Below are 20,224 nucleotides of genomic sequence, written 5' to 3'. Positions count from 1 at the left end.
AGGAATCTTCACTATTTTCTCTGTGTTTTTAATAGTTGTCATCCCAATGTCTTTGAAGTATCTGTAGTTATTTCAATTCCCTAATTTCACCAGTCCTGAGCTTTGTAAACAAGCTTTCAACTCTTAAAAATACCTGTTACTGGCCCCTAGAAACCTGACAAAAACAAAATGTCTGACTGGTATTTCATTAGGCAGGCACTACGGTGACAGCATAGAAGAAACATCTACTCCCATCAAGACCTTGCTGCCTAAAAAAGCTCCAAGTCATCAGTGATATCTGTTGATTAAGGATTAAGTGTATTCAGTTTATAAATTTTATAAATGAATATGGAGTAGTACACCCCTGTTTCATTACTCCAATAAGGTGATTTTTTTAAAAGCAGAAGTCATCCAAGTATTTGTTTTTGTTTTGTTTCCTTTCTTTACATTCCACAAATAAGTGAAATCTTATGGTATTTCATTTGTTATTACTTCATAATAAATGAAACCTGAAGAACAAAGCCTAATTTTTTAGGATCGTTAGCCAGTAAAAGATTCTTAGATATGGGAAAATGCCTGAGTTTAAAAAAAAAAATCAGCATAGACAATAGAGTTTTATCCTTAACCATAAATGGGTTTTTCTGATATATAAAATGCTATTTTTTAGATTAAAATATTAATTTGCACGTTACTCGATGCTGATTTTTTTTCTAATTTGCTTATTTTGCTAGTTATTTTTGTACGTACACCAATTAAAAAATACTGAATATTGATTACATAAAAAGCATTATCAATTGGTATATAGGAACATAGTACTAACTTAATCATTGCTCCGAAGAAACTTACATCTGAGGAAGTAAGAAGAAAATATTTACATTTTAATTAAAAGCTTATCAGAAATATATACTCAACTGATCATTATCGATAAACATAACAAAAGTACTTTAAGATTACCTCTGAATTAAGCCAGAATTGAATAATTTAAATTTATTTTCTGGCAAAGAAGCAGTAAGTGCTAAACTTACATTAAAGCTGTTAAACAATTACTGTAAAATTTATGTTTCATCATTATTTTTCTCACCTTGTATTTAAAGACAGTTTTTTGGGAGGACTCGTATCATAATTGTGCATGATAGGACATTTTCTAGAATTTCATCCCTACCCTCTGATACTCATTTCCAAGCTTGCAGCACAAAAGTCATTTTATTCCATTGTGTTAGAATATCACACCACCACTTCATTAGCAGGTTAACCACCTCTCTTGCTTTTCTGGCATTTTATAAATAAAAAATTGTTTTTATTTAAATTATCCAGGAGTCAGTTCCTTTTTATCTGTGAGATTGCCTAACAACTCTATTCATGTTATGATTTTCTCATTCTTTTTGATGAGAAAAAAATATTTTCTTATGTTCTCTTTTTTTTTTTTTTCTTGGTTAAAATATATTGCTATATTGCTAAAGTTTTTTTTTTTCTTTTGTGTTTTTGTAGCCAAATATCATTTCTATTGACTTCCGCTGTTTTCTCATCAGGTGTAATGGATTTTGTAATCTCCCAAGGGTTAAAAAAATTTTTTCTGCATCACACATTTTCATTTTTCCAGTGTTCCACGTTATATCCTTTGTTCTTTTTTTCATTTTTGTCATGGCATTGTGATACGTTATGGACTTTATCTAGGTTCAGAAATACTCCCCATTCATTAAAAGGAACCACTGAGGTTAGGACCTTCTGACACAAAAAGATACTTTAATTGGGCTAAGATGAGCATGTTAAGCTCAGTTCAGGTTGAATATGTACTAGGTCATTGCATGTTTTCAGTTCATGATGATACTTAATTGACTTTTCTGTGTAGACATTATCATTCATTAATATGCTGGTGTCTGATGTATGCTACTAATTTTGGGTATATGTCCTGGCATGTTCAAATGTGTTCTGATTTAGCTTATAAAGAATGGCCATGTAATACCACCTCCCAGGGTTGTCTTGGATGCTTTATCCAGCATAATTTTGGTTGCATTTTTCTATTAATGGAATAGCTTTCAAATCCTTAAGAAGCATTTTAGATCTGTCTTTCTTAGATTTCCCTAAAGATTATAAATAACTACCAACTTTGCTCTTTTCACTTTCTTCCTTTCCTTTTTGTTTCTTCTCATTTTTCTAATCTGATTTGCTGTCTGAATTCCTGCCATGTGATAGGTGTTTGGTAAACAATAGTTGAAATTAATAAGATTAGGTTTTATTAGAAGGACTTAGTATAATTCTTTTACTTGATAACTTGTCTTGCACTGTTTTTTGTTCCATAGTTGCTAAAACATAGCTTGATTTAGGGAGAAGGAATTACAAAGAATGAGCCCATTGCAATTTTTGCTTTCTGGAAGAGCTTGACATACAGCATATGTAATCATCAAACTTGAATTTACTAATAACTTTGTTCCTGCCCTGATTGTTATTCTCTATATGAATCAATGCTCAGTTTTTTTTTCTAGCATATGCTTTGATCTTTTATTTTTTTATTAATAATTTTTTTATTTTTTTTCATTGTTCATTTTTAAACAATATTTGCTTCCCTCCACCCCCTCAGGTGTAGTCCCCCTAGAATTTCCTTCACCAGTGCACCTGTGCACCATCACCTCAGTCCCGTTATGCTCAATTTTTTTTATGAAAATACTATGTTAATGCTTTGGACTCTTCTTCTCTTCCTAAGTACACTGCTGTTTTTGATTTTTTTTTTTATCTTTATCACTAACCAACGTGGTAATTGTCATTTATCAGATGAGATGGCTGTTCTTCTGATACATCTGTATTTATGTGACAGAATCCATGGCCACTCTGCATAAATGTATGCTTTTGGGAGTTACCGTTCATTAAAGACTTAAAGAGATTATGATGTCTAAAAGGATGCTAGTCAGATTAAGGGCCGAGTTACCTATTGCTAAAGGAAAAAAAAAAAAGCTTCAATTTAGAAGTGTGTTCCCTTGAGATCAGTACTTACCCTTACTGAATGCCAAAGTTTTAGAGGTCCCTATGAAAGAAACTCATGACCACATAAATTGTGCAACTTAATAATTGTGTGGCAGTCTTATTACAATAGTGACTTCATCTTATTACCATCTGTCATTATAAATTAAAGAGAACAGGGGTCCTTATTAGAATTTTATGCGATACCAGTGTGACAGTCAGGTAATCTTTCTTGTTTATATATTACCTTTTCCGTCACTAGAAGAACAGACACTACTATGCATGAAAAGTCACAAATATTAAAGAAGACAAAATTTAAGTCTTGTCTAAACCAGGATTTTGATTTTCATCAGATTTTTCGTTTTTTTGGCAAGTCTTTGGAGCATTATCTTGGTGTATCTTAAAGAAGCTGAAGTGTTAGTTACCTGTTCATGGAAAAATTAACAAATGGCATCTGGACAGGCATTTATGTAAGATTAGGTAGTATATGCCAGATACCAGCTTAGCCCTGGGCTATCAGTAAGGAAGATACTTTTTAACAATTTCCCTTTGTTTGAGAATGACAACCTGGCTACTATTTTTACAGACTTGTAAACAAATTAATTAAAATGCAGTGTCAGTACTAGAAGAGTACTATGTGTTCAATTATGTGGAGACCTGGAAAAGGTTCCAGCTATCTTCCTGGACAGTCTTGGAAGGCTGCTCCAAGAAGGTAACTTTTTTGTTAAGTCCTGATCACATCTGACAATATCTTGTAAAATTAGGAAACATTTTATGTACACTGTATTCTAAAGAAAAAATCATTTAAAATGTTAAATACTCCCCTTTTATTGTTAAAACAATGCTGTGAGATACCTGAGCTTAAAATGGGAAGAAAAGGTAGCTTTGAACTTTCCGTGGTTAGTGGAAAGCTTTTTTATCCCTCATGAAGTCTAGCACATGTATTTTTCATCCCTTTAAATTTCATTTCTTAAATCTATAACCTGTAGCATTCAGTGGAAATGTTTAAATACAAGTTGAGTAGCTACCTTAATATTTATTTGAAGTCTTGCAACTTAGTTCTTTAAAAAATTGTTAAAAGTTCTCAAATGCAATTTATAATCATGTTCAATTTCTCATATATAATTTACTTAAAAAGAGCACCGTTTTATATCCTTAAAAATCATCTATTACATGCTTCATGCAGTATTTTAATTATGTATATATATAATATACATAATTATTGCAGATCTTGAAGTGAAAACAAGATTTTCTTTGCTTGTTCTCTTCTATAATCACTTTTGTTTCATAAGCTTGAGAATTCCTTTTTTTTACTGTTTTCTTTATAAAAATTTGATTTTTGCAGATGTTATAATAGCAATAGCTATAAGTGAAACTTGCATATACTATTCCAAGTTCCCAGAAACATGCCTAACTTAAATAATAAACTATGTAAATCAGGACTACAAACTTCTGAAATCTCTATTGTTGCAAGTCCTACCATGCCTTGTTTTTAAGAACCAAGCAATACAGATTTATTTGCAGTCTGGGATTTATCTTTTCAAAATAGTATGTATTAGTGTATCAGTTGATTGTGATAAGCTGCTGTTTGCTAAATACTTTATTTTGTATTGTTAGGATCTACAGCTAGAATATGGACAAGGACACCAAAGTAATTACTTTCTAGGTGCAAACAAGTAAGTAAAGTTATTTTTAAATTAAATTTAAATTCAGGAAAAATTAAGTTGTCTTAAAATATTTTTAATATTTATGGTAGTAAATTGCATTTGGTAGATATATATTTACTACACTATTAACTTTTTTCATTGCCACCTTGACAATCACTTGGTTAATAATTGTCATAACAGAGACAAATTTTTATGTCAAGCTATTTTGTAGCCCTTACTTATTAGAGAAAACTAAGCACAACTAAAGTAGATATTTCAACTATTTCTTTTATTTGTAAAGCCACTTTGTTTATTCCTTGCAAAACTTGCCTTGGTACACATCTCCCAGATGTGTTGACTTTTGAAAACAGTTGGAAATAGTCACACTATTTAAAAATCTTTATCTTAAATATTTAGATGGAAGTCTTTTTGAAAAGTGAATAGTAGTTTAAATATGCCAGCAGTCTTAAAAGTTATCAGTTTGGGCAAGAAATAAATCCAGCAGCTATTCCAGACTTTACTATTCCCTGTGGATTATCACTTTCAGAGTTCATGGATAAATTATTACAAAAGTTAATTTACAAGGAAATATTGAAATTGCCAAAATCTCTCAGCGATATGGTTATTTTAATATTATCAGAAAAAGGGCCTCCCCGGTGGCGCAGCGGTTGAGTGCTGGGTTGCGAAGCTGCACGAGGCCTCTGCAGCACCGGTTCGATCCTCGGCTGCTTCCCGGCCACCGGAGGAGGGTCCCACACGGTGTGCAGACCTCTCCTGCCGCCCGCTGCTCACCTCAGCAGTGTACTTCGGTCCATCTGCCTGCTGTGCTCCCTGCTCTGGCTCTGGTGAATTCTCTCGCCCTCCCACGCTTCTGACTGTACCCAGTGCTTGTATAAATAAATAAATAAATCTTAAAAGAGAGAGAGAAAGTGATAAATTAAAAAATATATGTATCAGAAAAAGTTGAAATTTCCAAGTATGATTTCAGTTTCATTAGAGATTTAGACATATTTATGCTTATAAACTAGTTAAGCAGTTATACAATATGGACTAGAGAGAGGCAGCTCAGATTTAGAGATAATGCAAAGTCATGTCTCTTCTGGCTTTGTAAACTAAGCATAATTGTTTACTTATTTTTTACTCAGCACAAAGAAGAGTTTGACAACCTAAAGAAATGTATTAGTTGTGATTTAAAATAAACATAAGTTAAATATACTGAGGGTTTTTTAAAATTAACCTTACCTATGTTTCTTGCATGCAAAATAAGTATAAAGTTTTCCACATAGAAAAAAGTGATTTTATCAGTATAGTAGCTATTTGCTGTTCATAGGATGTTGATGAACAACTAAGGAAATTTTATAATTTATTTATAATTTATTGATGTACAACAAAGGAAAATTTGTCTTATAGTAGAATTAGCAAATAAAATCTTCAATGTGTTTTCTGTGTTACTTTGTCTAAATGTGAGATCGTCAGTTTTAGTGATGTTGTTAGAATATTTTGATATATTTTAAGAGACTGAATAATTTGGAAAAATATTTCACTTGCCTTTTTTTGGTTCCTTTTAAATATACTTTAAAATTGCATACTTGGAAAAATAAAAAATATAAATGACCCATCACTAAATACTTTTCCAGATACCTTAGTTCCCATTGTCTGATGTTTGACCGTTAGACATGTTCATAGTATATGGTTATTTTAGCTAGGTAAAATGTTAATAATTTGCCCAACCTTCATTTTCTGATTAATTGGATCCCTGCTTAAGGAACTGTATTCTATATAACGAATCACTGGCAAGGTAGGTTGGCCAAAATTTTAACCTATGGCTGTGTTTCGTGTACAGTTATATACATACATGTGACATGAGCATGGATGTAGCACTTCTTTTATTGTATTGATACGTCTGCTTTATTCTTGTGACTAGGCAGTGTTTTAAAACTCACAGGATTCCCTGCTTTCTCCATAGGTGATCAGGCAGACAGATTTCCATTTATGGGTTTCTACCTATTCCAGACCATGCAGGAATTAAGTTTTGTTTGGTTTTTTTTTTTTTTTTTTTTTTTTTTTTTAACTAGAAAGCCCCTGTATTTTGACTTACTGGGACATTTTCTTTTGAATTTTGTTATCATTAGGGCCAAATTTTCTGACCATTTAAAACTAATACAGTATTATTTTTAAAAGGAAAAGTCTAAATTTTTTTGGGAGAAAAGCTTCTAAAGATAAATTTTCTAAAGGTATAAATGATAGTCAAAAGAGTAAGTTGAATCACATAATTCCTGGCAGAATTGAGTATAGCAGTAGTGAATGCTAGATCTGGAGTCAGAACTGCCTCTTCCTGTAAGCTATGTGACTTTGAAAAATTTACCTCAATATTCTCTAGAAAAAAATGGGGATAATAGTACCTGTCATATGATGCTCGTGGGTGAAATGGAATAATCATTGTAAAATATTTAACACATTTAGGGCTTAGTAAATACTTACTGGTTGCCCTTATTTACAGTATTTACTCAGTAAATAATTGTTGATTGTAAGAGCAAGTGGAAAAAGTGAATAAAAGTGCTTTTTGGTTTTAAAGAAATAGGGAGCTTGTTTTGATTTCAAATATATATTCAGGGCAGTATTTGTAGATCATTTTGAGCTAGTTAGGCATATTTGAAAGATTTTAGTTTAGTAACCGGCAACATGAATTCCTTAGGTAATTAAAATATTCAAAATACTTCCGGTGTTTTTTTTTCTTCTCTCCATATCTGTTTCTTCACTTCAATTAAATCTGTTTCCCTATTGTTTTTAAACTTTTTAATCCAAATTTCCTAGTCATTTTTGATAGAATTGGTAACTCCGTGTATGAGGACATCATTTTTGTTTTGTTTTTTCTTCTCTTTATAAAAATTCCATAAGAATACAGTTGGACTTGGTGATTAAATCAGTATCACTTTTTTTTTTTTAAATCACTCCAGTGCTCTCAAGTTCCAGTATTTACTATAAATGGGCCTTTTTGCAGTTTAGCCATGTTTCGTTTTCTTTTATGAAACCTGAGAAGCAAATCATATATCCTACTTTTCATAGAGTTCATGTCGTACCACGTCAGATAAAAGTAAATGAATAAAAAATGAGAGTCACTCACCAAGGCTAGTTGCTTTTTCATGTTCTCTTATTCAGCTTTTCTTTCTTACTCTTAGAAAACCTAATGCTCCCAGGAAGGCTTTTTCTTTTTTTTCTTTTTTAAAGTGGGTGCCATATAAAATAACTAGAGGAATAACAGAAGACAAACTACGTTTTAAATTCCCCTCTTAATTATTTTCAGATCCTAATATTCTCTACTGGAAAAAAGCAATGCCTCAGAAACTGTTGTCATATGCTTAAGAAGTTGTTTTTTTTTTTTTTTTCCACATTTTTTCTAAAATGACATGCAAGCCCATTGTACAGTACAGAGAGATTATATTTAATTTAACTAAATAGTTTAAAGCAACACTTAAAACATTTTTGGTTCCAGGATTCTTTTATAGTCTTTAAAATTGATGACTCCAATGAGATTTTGTTTATATGATTGTTACTGTTAGTATTTATAGTATTGGAAATATAAACTGAAAGTTTTTCAAAATATTTAGTTAAAATAATGTAGTTGTTACATGTGGTCATATATAATATAACTTTGTACTAAAAAAAAAATTCCTCTCTTAAATGCAATTCCTTTAAGGTACCTTCCTTACATCATTTGACTCCTGTCCGTCATGAGACTTAGAAGCAACAAATAATTGAAATAAGGAACTTCATATATATGTGATGAAATACAGCAAACTTTTTGTTAAGGCCCACTAACATTTTTATAAAGGATTTTTTTTCTGAAACAAGAATAGTAAGAAACATAGCTTTGTTTTGTATTTTTATAATAATACCTGGCTTATTGAAGACAGCTAAATTCTCATATCTGTTATGATCCTGTAGTGCTATCATACATCTGATAGTCTCTGGAAAAACCCAGAATTTCCTATTTAATGAAAGAATGAGATCAAAAAAAATATATGCTTTATTTAGTATTATGAAAATGGTTTTGACCTTGCAGACCTCCTACAGAATACAGGGGTCTAGTACCCCAGGACTCCTGGACCGCGCTTTGATTAAAGTTTAAAGAAATGTTGCCCTGGTGGTGCAAGGGGTTAAGTACCACACTATGAAGCAATCAACCTACATGGCGACCCACATGGTAAAGCAGATCTCTCCTGTCCCTCCCGCTGCTCCCCTCAGCAGTGTGTTTCAGTAGGTCTGCCTGTTCTGTTCCCTGCTCTGTCTGGGGAATCCTCTCGCCACCCACATCTCTGGACTGTGCCCCAGCTCTTGCATGCATAAATAAATAGATCTTAAAAAATAAAAATTAAAAAAACAAATGTTTAGTTAAAAACAATGAAGAAAACATTAGTTGAGTACTCACTGTGCTCTAAATTACTGTTCTAAACTATTCTTAAATTGGAAGCATTGTCATTTATTTTATTTCAGAGAAACACTTTAGGATGATCAATATTGCTGTAATTCCCATTGTACAGATATGGAAACTGAAGCATAGGAATGATCAAAGTACTTTATCTAAATCAGCACACCTTATCCTGGCAGAGGCAGCATTCATTTCAGGCTGTCTTTGCTTCAAACCAGTCACCTAGTTTTTGTTTGTTTGTTTGTTTTTGCTAATCTGCCTCAAGGCAGAAGCTCTCCTGTCTTCCTGTAGCCAGCCATGATGAAGTTGGTGAATAAGATAAATTGCCTGAGATGCCTCCTCAGTTTTTGTATCTGCAAACTAGGATTTGCAAAGCATTTATGGTCTTTCTGTGTCATTTGCCTTTCTAGATTTCTTACTTTGTCACTTTTTAAAACTTAGATTGAGATTGATAATAAAACTGGCCTAATTAAAATACTTAATGGCCAAAAATTTATTCTATTCATTGCTTATACCAGATAACCAAACCTCTCAGTGCCTCTGGTTTTAAGTTTTAAGAACTCTAAGAGCATTTCCCCTCCCCAATATGTATATGTACAAGAGGGTAAACTGATTAGGAAGTTCTATCACAATTTTTAAGGAGAGTAAATATTCTGTTGAATCACTTTTATCCCAGTATGCTATCAGTAACCATATTTCTCTCTATCCTATTAGCTTAAAAAGACTATTGAGTTTTTATGCTTAAAAGAGTATAACATAGGAGGTATACTGCATGAACTTGCAAGGAAAAGAATTACGTTAACTTCAGGAATGCCTTAAGTTTTCTTTTACATTCCTGAAAAGCAAAGGTTTATAAATTGCTCCTAATGCTAAAATCCTCGCACCTGGTCTGATACAGGCTTAGTCTCCCAAAAGTGTAAATGTGTTTGCCAGTACACCACTGGAGAGCAGATACTTCAGGTAAGTGAGTGTCTTCTGTGAAAGCCAAGTGCTACTACATTCATGTATTCACATCACATGCATGCATGCTTTCGCAGAGAGATCCAACATGTTGAGTTTCATTTTGTAGGATTGCCTGAGAGCATGTTTTTTTTTTTAAAGTGTGTCACCTTCCTTATTTAAAAAATAAATATTTATATATATATATATAATTTCAGGTGTCAGGCAAAATACTCCAGGTAAAATTTGAGTCCTGGAAACCCCTGACTATGACCCTGCAATTATTGTTATGTCAGTCCTATCGTGACATTTCATGGTGGGTTGTCTTATGTTTGAATTGGTAGTTTTCAGTAAATATTAAGTTTTGTTTTGTTTTGTTTTCATTTGAAACACGTGTAAAGACATTAGCAACAGAAAATAAGAGTATCTCATGAAATACAGCTTTTATGGTATAGAGATGACTGTGGCAGAATTTTAGTAAATAGTAAAAGGTAATTTTTTAGAATTATGGGTAAGGTTAAAGTGCTAAAAATATATTCTTGGTATTGCTTTGCTTATTATTTACATTATTTTTTTTCCTTTCAGGAGTCTTCTGAAATCCGTTGAAGAAGAACTACACCAGCGGTAATTCTGATTTTTAATTTAGCTTATGTACTTTGTACTTTGAGCAGTTTGACAAGAATTTGCCCCCTTCTGTATCATGTAGCCCAAGATTACTTTGTTGCTATTTTAAAAATTCTGAATCTTAGAAAGATGTTGAAATAAACTTCTTTCTTGAAGTAGCCATTTCTGCATTTTCTAAAATTTCTTTATAAACTGTTTGGTAAAGTCTATTTAGCACTAATGGAATTATCCTTTCTTTCTATTTAGAGGACATGTGGCACATTTAGATGATGATGAAGGAGATGATGATGAATCTAAGCAGTGAGTTTTGTTTCTGTTTTTTGTAAAAGAAAAATTGTCATATGACCTGATTTCTTAAATCTGGCTTTTAATATTGACAGTGATTTTACTGTCACTAATAAATAGTATCATGGGTTTCACCACAGTTTCTTTCCTTTTCTGTATTCTAGTTGTATTAGTCACCTTGGGTGTCCTTAACAAAATATCATACCTGGGTGTCCTAAACAATAGAATTTATTTCTCAGAGTTCTGAAAGCTGGGAAGACCAAGCTCAATTTGCCAGTTCAACTGCTGGTGAGAGATCTCTTCCAGATTTGCAGACAACTGCCTTCTTATGTCCTCACATGACCTTTCCTCACTGTGTACACATAGAGATAGAATTCTGTCCCTCCTCTTAGAAAGACATCAGTCCTATCCTATTAGAACTTCACTTTCAATGACCTTATTTAGCTATAATCACTTTTCAAAAGCTGATTCTCCAAATGCAGTCACATTGGAGTTAAAACTTTGACATAAGAATTGGGGTGGGATGGGGCCTCCCTGCTGGTGCAAGGGGTTAAGACACAGCACTATGAAGCTATCCGCAGCCACTGCAGCACAAGTGTTATCCCCAGCCAGGGAGATGACCCACAAGGTGCAGCAGACCTCTCCTGTCTTGCCTGTTGCTCCCCTCAGCAGTGTATGTCAGTGGATTTACCTGTTCTCTTCCCCACTCTTGTCTCTGGTGAATCCACACACATAATATGTCTATACATGTATATGAACATACACACAGTTATATTGTGAATCATATTCAACCAGAAAAAGGAATCTTGCCTTTTGGGACAGCATTGATAGACCTTGAGGATACTATGCTATGTGAAACAAGTCAAACAGAAAACAAAAATTGTGTGATCTCACTTATATATATTACATAAACCAAGCTCATAGATTCACAGGATAGATTGGTTCTTGCCACAGGTAGAGGTTAGGACATGAAAGTGTTCAGAAAGTACAAATTTCTAGTACAAATAATTCATGGGGATATAATATATAGCATTGTGACTCTGATTAATGGTATTGTATTGCATATTTGAAAGTTGTTAAGAGAGTAGATCTTGAAAGTTGTCATCATTTCCCAGTATATGTAAATGTTGACTCATCATGTTTTACACCTGTAACTAATAAAATGTAAGTGTCAGTTATATACCCCAAATTCCTTTTCAGCATAACTTAAGCATTTCACAAAATATTTTGGGAAAAATTCATTATCTTAGAAAAGGTATTTGAGCATGCTTTTCTTTAATATTTTAGTAGTGATTCAATTATATGATGGATAATTCTGACTCTAAATTTTTATGTTTTTAGTTCAACCATGAAAGCAAAAGTTCCACCTCCTTTGCCACCAAAGGTAGAGAATTTATTTTTCAGTATGAATTGTGTGTGTGAGTGTGTGTGAGAAAGAGAGAGAGACCTGCCACTTTATATCTGTATTAATAGCTTAATTACTCTGTAGCATTTTCTTTTGGTGTCCATAAAGAAAAATAATTAAGAAGTTGCTAACCATAATATAAGTAGATGATTATGATTAAATCAGTTTAATGTTTTTTTAAAATTATCTATCTGGTCATTTGGTATTTATTCTAAATAAGTTACAGAAATTTGTACACTGGAAATGATTTTATTAATGGATTGATAGGATCATTTGTTTTAGAAAGCTCCCCTTTCCCTCAAAATCTATAATCTAGTAGCTAATTTCCTGAGAAGTGAGTAAAAGGTAGTCATCATCACAGATACTTAATTTTCAGAAGATACTCTCAAAATGAAAACACATCCTGATGTACAGAGGATAGCCAACAAAGATTAAAGTAAAATGAAAATCCAAAATGAGATTTTTGGAATGTCAAAGACATATTAAAATAATTCCAACTGTTGGACTTTTTAAAAAGGTAGTATGAGTTAATATCGGTAATTGTTATAAACATTTATTTCAAAAGTTCATATGCATAGCTAATTTTAATTATAAAATGACCTATTTATAAAATGAACTAATACAAAGTTTAGAAATAGGAGTTATAGGTGAGAGTTGGCATCTGATCAGTTTTTTCATCCAGTTTGTATTACTGTATTTAACTTCCATTTTATACTATTAAGAAAACCATCATTCATATAGGTAAATATTATGGTACTTGCTTGTTTAGTTTCATATTTGCAGAAATACAGAGCTCTGAATTTCAAAAAAGTAAGTGCCGATCACTTAATAAATGAAGGAACACATTTATAAATTCTCCATACCTTCAGCATCTTAGAGGTTTTTCCCTGTCTGCATTTCTCAGGGATCCATATTGTTCTGTTAGTATTCTCCAGTATGACAAAATTTTAATTGAAATCTTCTGTCCCCAGTCTGAAAGATTAAAGAGCATTTTGTCATGTAAAAGACAGTTTAGATTAGCCTTGCTAAAGACTTGAACCTTGATAAGCATGAATGTTTAAATAAAATGAGATTCATTTAAATTGGAAATCACAAAGACCAGAATGTTTTTATTTGACTAGTCTAAATGGGAAAGCTTGTGAAGAGTTATAAGAAAGACATACAGGGCCCCCCACCCCCTTGTTTCATAGCAGCAAAATCTGAAAAAACATTTTAGGATATATATGAAGATAATTGAATTACCTTGACACTTTGGTAAACACTTTGAAAGCCTCTGCTACATGTGCTAATAACACAATCTAATTGTGTTATTAGGTGGTATTTACTTCAGGAAAATAATTCATGTTAAATCATTGGTCTCCTTTTCTGTATTATTTCAGCCTAAATCCATATTCATACCACAAGAAACTCATTCTACTGAGGATGATAATCAAGGAACAATCAAGAGATGTCCCATGTCAGAGAGCCCAGCAAAACCATCCCAAGTACCACCTAGACCACCACCTCCCAGATTACCTCCACAAAAGCCTATTGCTTTAGGTAAAGGGGGACAAAAGGGTAAAATCATTGTTACCAGATTTTCATACTGTATGAAAAAAAAAGTGCAGGAAATCTTGACAAGAGTATGTGAAATTCCTTTGGGAAGGGGAAATGGAAGTCAGTTGTTACAGAGAGATACTCTGCTTTTTTGCCCCATGGTGTGAAATGTTTTTATGACATGATCATGAGTGACCAGTCTAGGATATTTGCCCCTTGTTTCTCATTTCATGTCTAGACCCCGTCTATTGAGGAGTTGTTTATGCCAAATTCATTTACCTTTGGTGTGGAAACAAAAGAAATTAAGCTTTGAACAAAGAAAATGTCTTTTGGTTCTAAGCTACTTCTTCTGTTCTAGACCTAGAAGAGGGTATTTTATCTAATTCATTTTACTAAATCAGTTTGGTGGTTTTTTGGTTTTTTTTTAAAGATTTATTAATTTATTCATACAAGCACTGGGTACAGTCAGAAGTGCGGGAGGATGAGAGAATTCACCAGAGCCAGAGTGGGGAACAGAACAGGCAGACTGACGAAATACACTGCTGAAGGGAGCAGTGAGCGCGGCAGGAGAGATCTGCGCGCAGTTTTTTTGTTGTTTTTTTTTTAAATAATAGTCTCTGCTAAGTATTTGTCTCCAAATTATTTAGATGGTACTGTTTTAACAACATAAAGTTTCTTGTGTATTATGCAAAAGAAGCAATTAAAAAGAGCAACTGAAGTTTCTTAGATAACACAGTATGAATTGACCCTTTCCTGAAGTAATGTGTGAAATATTTCCTTTTTACCTTTTTTTTTTTTCCTCATTCATGAGATATTTATTAAAATAACACATTTAGGGGAAAAAAATCAATACAATGTATACATCATTACTGAAAAATATATACCATTATACAAAAAAGGATTTTATTTTGAAAAATGATTCCTAATTTATGTCAAGTTTTACTTTCAGAAATAAACACACAAAACAACACAATCTAATTCAATCTTAAAGGCTGGCATGCTGCGCAAGGAATGTTCTTATTCTTTGTAGAAGTTCCTTCTTTATGCTGTCAGGTACCAGAGCTTTGCCTTTTGGTGTGATTTCAGCCACCAAGTCATCAACAGTAACGTGTTCTAGTCCTTTTTCTTTTATTACCTCTTTACAGTGTGCTTTCAATTGATCTTTCCAGCCACATTCAATTAATTTAGCTCTCAGCAACTTTTTGAGGCATTCTCTTTCTCCAGTTTCAATCAACTTTTGGTTAATTGCTGCTCTCCTCTGCGCATCTTTGTTCATCTTGCTAACCACCATCACCACGGGCGAGGGCCATCCCTTCCCAGCGACGAAATGACCCTTGCGCTGACGACCGTTACCTACCACACTCTTCGGCTGCCCAGACTTAGACCCTCAGTAGCTTGGGCACCTCCCTTTTTGCCTTTTTAACACAAATTTGTGTACTTTTTATACACAACCTGAGTTTAAATTTATCTATCTGCCAGAATTAGAGATCTAAGTAGAAAAATGTGTATTATAGGTAAGACTTTCTTACTTTAATGCTAATGTTTCAATCAAATTATCCCAAATGAAGGATGAAACCATCTCAGACCTAATATTTTTCTTTGCCACTTGATAATTTTCTAACTATAAAAATTAGGAAAATCAATTATTTTTCTGTATGTTTAAACATGTCCTACTGTAGGAAATGGAATGAACTCCTTCCAGTTAAATGGTGAACGAGATGGTTCACTATATCAGCAGCAGAATGAACACAGAGGCACAAACCTATCAAGAAAAGAAAAGAAAGATGTACCAGTAGGTATTTATAGCCACAAAATCTGCTTGTGTTTGTTTCCCTTTTCACTATTAAGTTAGTTTTGCCCTTCAGTTAGTGAAATTAGCAATTGTATATTTAGTATATTATTTTGTATATTTTGTATTTTACTTGTATATGTCTATTTGTATTTTTTATATATTTATATTCCATATGTTATTATATTTACTGTTTTAGTATATTCATTTTAGCATAAATATGGTAGCGAAGGTTGTTTAAATCTTTTAAAAAGACTAAATTTTGCTATGTAAATATGATTGATGACTTTCTGTGCTCGAATTATTTACACCAGTGTGTTATATAGTGTATTGTAAAATGTGATCTTCTGCATGCAGTTAAGCACTAAGTATTCTTAGGTTTCTTCAGAAAATAACTATTGTTTTCATTGATGAAAATTGATCATTAAAAGTTCCTTTATAGTTTCAAAAAGTTATGGAAAGAAGGATATGTACATTAAGCTTCTACCCCAGGACAGATTTCTGACTATAGATTTCATAATTAGTGATATTACTACTCTTCTTCAAAGAAATTAGCCAATGAGGAGGAGAAGTTAAAATTATTTGCCAGTAGATACTAGATATCACTTTAGGAGATTTTGAAGTTAACCTTAACAACTATTCCTGTTACAAAAATGTTAGAATACTATCTCATAACTATTAAAACATAAACATTATGTTTTATAATACTGTGTTTAATCTCCCAAAATTTCAAAATTTTGTTGTGTAAGTAGTGCTCCACAAAAAATTTACATATTTATATATAAAATCAATAGTACCTTTTAAAAAAGATTTTGTTATATCATTTAAATGATTCTGATTTATATCAGATTGAGAAAAATTATAACACTATACCTTAAAATATTTAATATTAACTCAGAACAAATCTAGACTTTAATAAAATTTATGTTGAGTGTAACCCCTCTCAGTGAGTTTCCCTCTCCAGGGGACAGATCATATACCCCAAGAAGTAGCCCTATGGGAAAATACTGGCATTCCTAAGAATATTGTAGGTGAGAAAATATGCTATTTTTGCTCTCCTTATAATTATCAGTATACTTGACCACCTATATATTTGAATTACTCAAAATTTAAAACTTTAATTGACAAAACAAATTGTAAATAAGATTAAGATAATCTGGAGACTAAGAGAAAGCGTTTGTAATTACTTATAATAAATAAAGTATTCAAATCTAAATTATATAAAGAACTCAAATAGATTTTTTAAAAAAGGGAATGACAAGTCACAGAGGAAAAGATACAGATAGCCAATAAACATTGTCTTAAAAAGATTCTGAAGTGGGGTGTCATGGAATAGGTTAGAGGGGTTGATTTGGATGGTAACAAAAAAATAGGAGTCAGCCTTCATGAGGGTGAAAGGTATGCAAATTAATGAGAAAATATTTTTTACTAATAAGTGTGTCTATGACACTGTAAAGAACCAGGACTGTCATATATTGCTGGTGGGTGTGACCTGAAATGGGCACTCAGAAAGGCAGTAAGTATTCACTAAATGTAAACAATACAGACCCCTATGTTCCAGTAGTTTGACTCTCATACATATCCTAAAAAAGTAAGTCACACGTTGCATCATTAGGTAGATGCAAGAGCATTCATTTCTGCAATGTTGTTAGAGTAAAAAGTTGAAATTAACCTAGATGTCCAATATTTACTACGGAATGGCTAAGTAGGTTATACTCATATGCTGCAGTTAAAATAAATGAAACAAATCTATATTTGCTGATGTAAAACACTGTCTAAGACCCAGTGGTAAGACAAAGAACAAAATGATAAGCAGTGCGCAGTGATGTTGTAAACACACACAAAACAATTTTCTGTGGAAACATGTATACAAATATATACCAAAAGGTTGGGAACAATATACAAATACATAAGTACATATACATTAAGTCCTCACTTAATGTCATAGATTCTTGAAAACGTACTGTAAATGAAAGGACATATAATGAAACCAAGGTACTTGAATAAGATAGACTTATTCATTGTCAGCCAGGATTTCTTTTTTCTCATTAGCAGTAGAAAGAAGCATTGTTTGAGGATCTGCTTATAATTACCTAGAAAAAGATTTGGAAAGATACATGCTAAACGCATTTTAGGGATGTCAGGGTACTAGGAATAAGTGTCACAGGGGAACTTCAGCCTTATTTTCATATTTATTTTGTCAAGAGAAAGTTTGCATATTTAGATACATGCGTTGAGATGCAGTATTACAACAAAGAGCAACAAAAGCATAATTAAGCATATGTTCTTTTTTCTAGAAGCCTATTAGTAATGGTCTGCCCCCAACTCCTAAAGTACATGTAAGTATAAAAATCAAATTGGTTAAGCTTTCACACTGTACATAATACAGTGACATGTAATTGCGTGGATGTGTACCTTTGGATGGATTTTTTCTAGCTAGAAACAATTTTTATTATTGAAAAAAAACTAGAAGATTACAAATTAAAATATTGTTTACATCTAAAAAGTAGCTTTTCAAAATAAAATTATCTAAGTTATACATACTTTATTCCAAAATTTGTTAATATCTTGTTTGCAGCTATTTTTGAAGATATGTGAAAAGGCACATGGATATAATAGGAAGTATAAAATGTAGGTATGACACATTTTTCTAACATGATTTCACTTATCAAAAACATAGAATTTTAGAACTGAAGGAACATCTGGCCCAAACTATTTTGCTTATGAGTAAAACTGAAACTCAAAGATCTTAGTCTAGCCCTCTAAATCATAGTCTAGCCAAGCCTACAGTTGGAGCTTAAATGTGCTGTATTATAGTTTGTTATGGGTTTTTTTTTTAATTAACTCATGCTTTCTTAGGATTAAAATTATATTAACTCAGTATAATTTCTGGTTAATATCACTAGAACTCAACACACACACACACACACACACACACACACACGGCATGAATAAGATTTCCTATTTGACTTCCAAATAAAGCTTTCAGACAGGCATGTAGTTAACAGGGAAGAGCTGGTAACTATGGAATGTCAAATAGGACCAGCTATATACAAAAGAGCTTAAAGTTAGTATTGGTTTGATTGTTGTGTTCCCCATTTTGTTGTTTGGATTTTTAGGAGTTTAGCGGTATTTTAACATATAAATATCAGTAGCCATCGTAAAGGATAACTATTAGAATTAGTTCTAATAGTTCTAATAAATTCTAATTAGTTCTGATATAGTGTCCACACTATACCATAAAAGTATTTTTATTGGTTTTCTCTTACCACTTGGTTGTATTGTTAGGTTAAGTTGTTCATTTTGGGATACTAAAATCTTTAAATACTGGTTGGTAGATTTCCACAAGTAAAAAGGAAGGTTTATTATTTTGTTTTGTTAGTATTTTTAATTCATTATAATAGTCAAATATGGTGTTTTCCCCAGAGTGCTATCTCATTTTTATGAAGAATATCTTTCTGCTATAAAATGAAGTACAATGCTTTTCTCTGGCCAAATATTCTATATTCTTTTTCTCCACAAGTTATTGGTAGGAAGAGTCATGAAATGAGTAAGCTGTCTTGTATTTATTTATTCTAACCTGAAAAATAATTACACGATTAACATCTTATTCTAAAGAGTAAACGAAAGTTCAAGTGAGTGATACTGTAATTCACTAAAAGGTACTTATTATCTGAAAGACTTATAAATGGGCTTGGTAAATAAACACTACCATCAAAGAGTAAAGCTTTTTAATGACCTCTTCCTGGGAAAATAATCAGATTTCTCAATTTAAGAAAATAGGACTTAAAATAGAAGAAACCTGTCTCAGCATAGTAAAGGCAGTGTATCACAAGCAAATAGCCAATATGATGCTCAGTGGTGAAAAGCTAAAACCTTTCCCCTTAAGACTGGGAACAAGATAAGGATGCCTATTGTCACCTCTTTTGTTTCAACTCTGTACTCAAGGTTTTGACCAGAGCTACCAGCCAGAAACAGGAAGTAAAGAGAATCCAAAATGGGAAGAAAAAGACATGAAACTATCACTGTTCACAGACAATATACTTTATATAGAAAATCCTAAACTTGATCAAAACATTAGTGGTAACAACAAATGAATATAGCAAATGGCAGACTACAAAATCAACATACAAAAAGCCATAGCCTTTTAATTACAAACAACAGACAAGAAGCAAAAGAAATTAAGAAATAACTCCATTTACAATTACTTCTTAAAGAATTAAATATTTTGGATTCAGCCCAACAAAGGAGGTAACAACTATCCAACGAGAACTACAAGATATTATTAAGAAGATGGAAGCATATCCCGTGCGTCTGGGTGTGGAGAACCAATATCATGAAAATGACTATCCTTACTAAAATGATATGCACGTGTTGGGCCTCCTGGGTGGCCTAGGGGTTAAGTCAGTGCTGTCATCATTGTGGCCTGAGTTCCATTCCCAACCAGGGAGGTGACCCACATAAGGCACAGCAGACCTCTCTTGTCTCACCTGCTGCTCCCCTCAGCAGTTATTTCAGTGAATCTACCTGTTCTGCTCCCCACTTTGTCTCTGGTGAATCCTTTCACTGCCCCCACCTTCACCTCTGTTCTACACCCCAGTTCTTCTACACACACACAAACATTAAAAAAAAATAAT

At 32.6% G+C, this 20,224-nt stretch overlaps 2 protein-coding genes across 4 annotated transcripts in view; one reads left to right on the top strand and one right to left on the bottom strand.

Moving 5' to 3' along the window:
• The window catches only part of MAP4K3 (mitogen-activated protein kinase kinase kinase kinase 3), a gene marked incomplete at its 5' end in the record, with an annotated part of 132,280 nt that overhangs the window by 93,764 nt on the left and 18,292 nt on the right, over nucleotides 1-20,224 (top strand). For 2 of the 3 annotated variants that reach the window (XM_084234526.1, XM_084234524.1), the window contains 7 exons: nucleotides 4,552-4,610; nucleotides 10,534-10,572; nucleotides 10,819-10,872; nucleotides 12,199-12,241; nucleotides 13,642-13,801; nucleotides 15,478-15,590; nucleotides 17,885-17,926. In XM_084234526.1, coding sequence (XP_084090652.1) covers nucleotides 4,552-4,610; nucleotides 10,534-10,572; nucleotides 10,819-10,872; nucleotides 12,199-12,241; nucleotides 13,642-13,801; nucleotides 15,478-15,590; nucleotides 17,885-17,926 — 510 coding nt within the window. Of the gene's footprint in view, nucleotides 1-4,551; nucleotides 4,611-6,345; nucleotides 6,379-10,533; nucleotides 10,573-10,818; nucleotides 10,873-12,198; nucleotides 12,242-13,641; nucleotides 13,802-15,477; nucleotides 15,591-17,884; nucleotides 17,927-20,224 lie in introns of all 3 variants that reach the window. The other variant, XM_084234525.1, reaches the window with a different exon arrangement.
• LOC311171562 (transcription and mRNA export factor ENY2-like) lies at nucleotides 14,784-15,089 on the bottom strand (the record flags this gene model as incomplete). The annotated part of the gene is made up of 1 exon (XM_084234527.1): nucleotides 14,784-15,089. The coding sequence occupies one exon, from the start codon at nucleotides 15,087-15,089 to the stop codon at nucleotides 14,784-14,786; it is 306 nt and encodes a 101-aa protein (XP_084090653.1).

Source organism: Talpa europaea (assembly GCF_964194135.1).
Source record: "Talpa europaea genome assembly, chromosome: 6".
Classification (NCBI taxonomy): Eukaryota; Metazoa; Chordata; class Mammalia; order Eulipotyphla; family Talpidae; genus Talpa; species Talpa europaea.
This window is presented reverse-complemented; position numbering and strand designations above follow the sequence as displayed.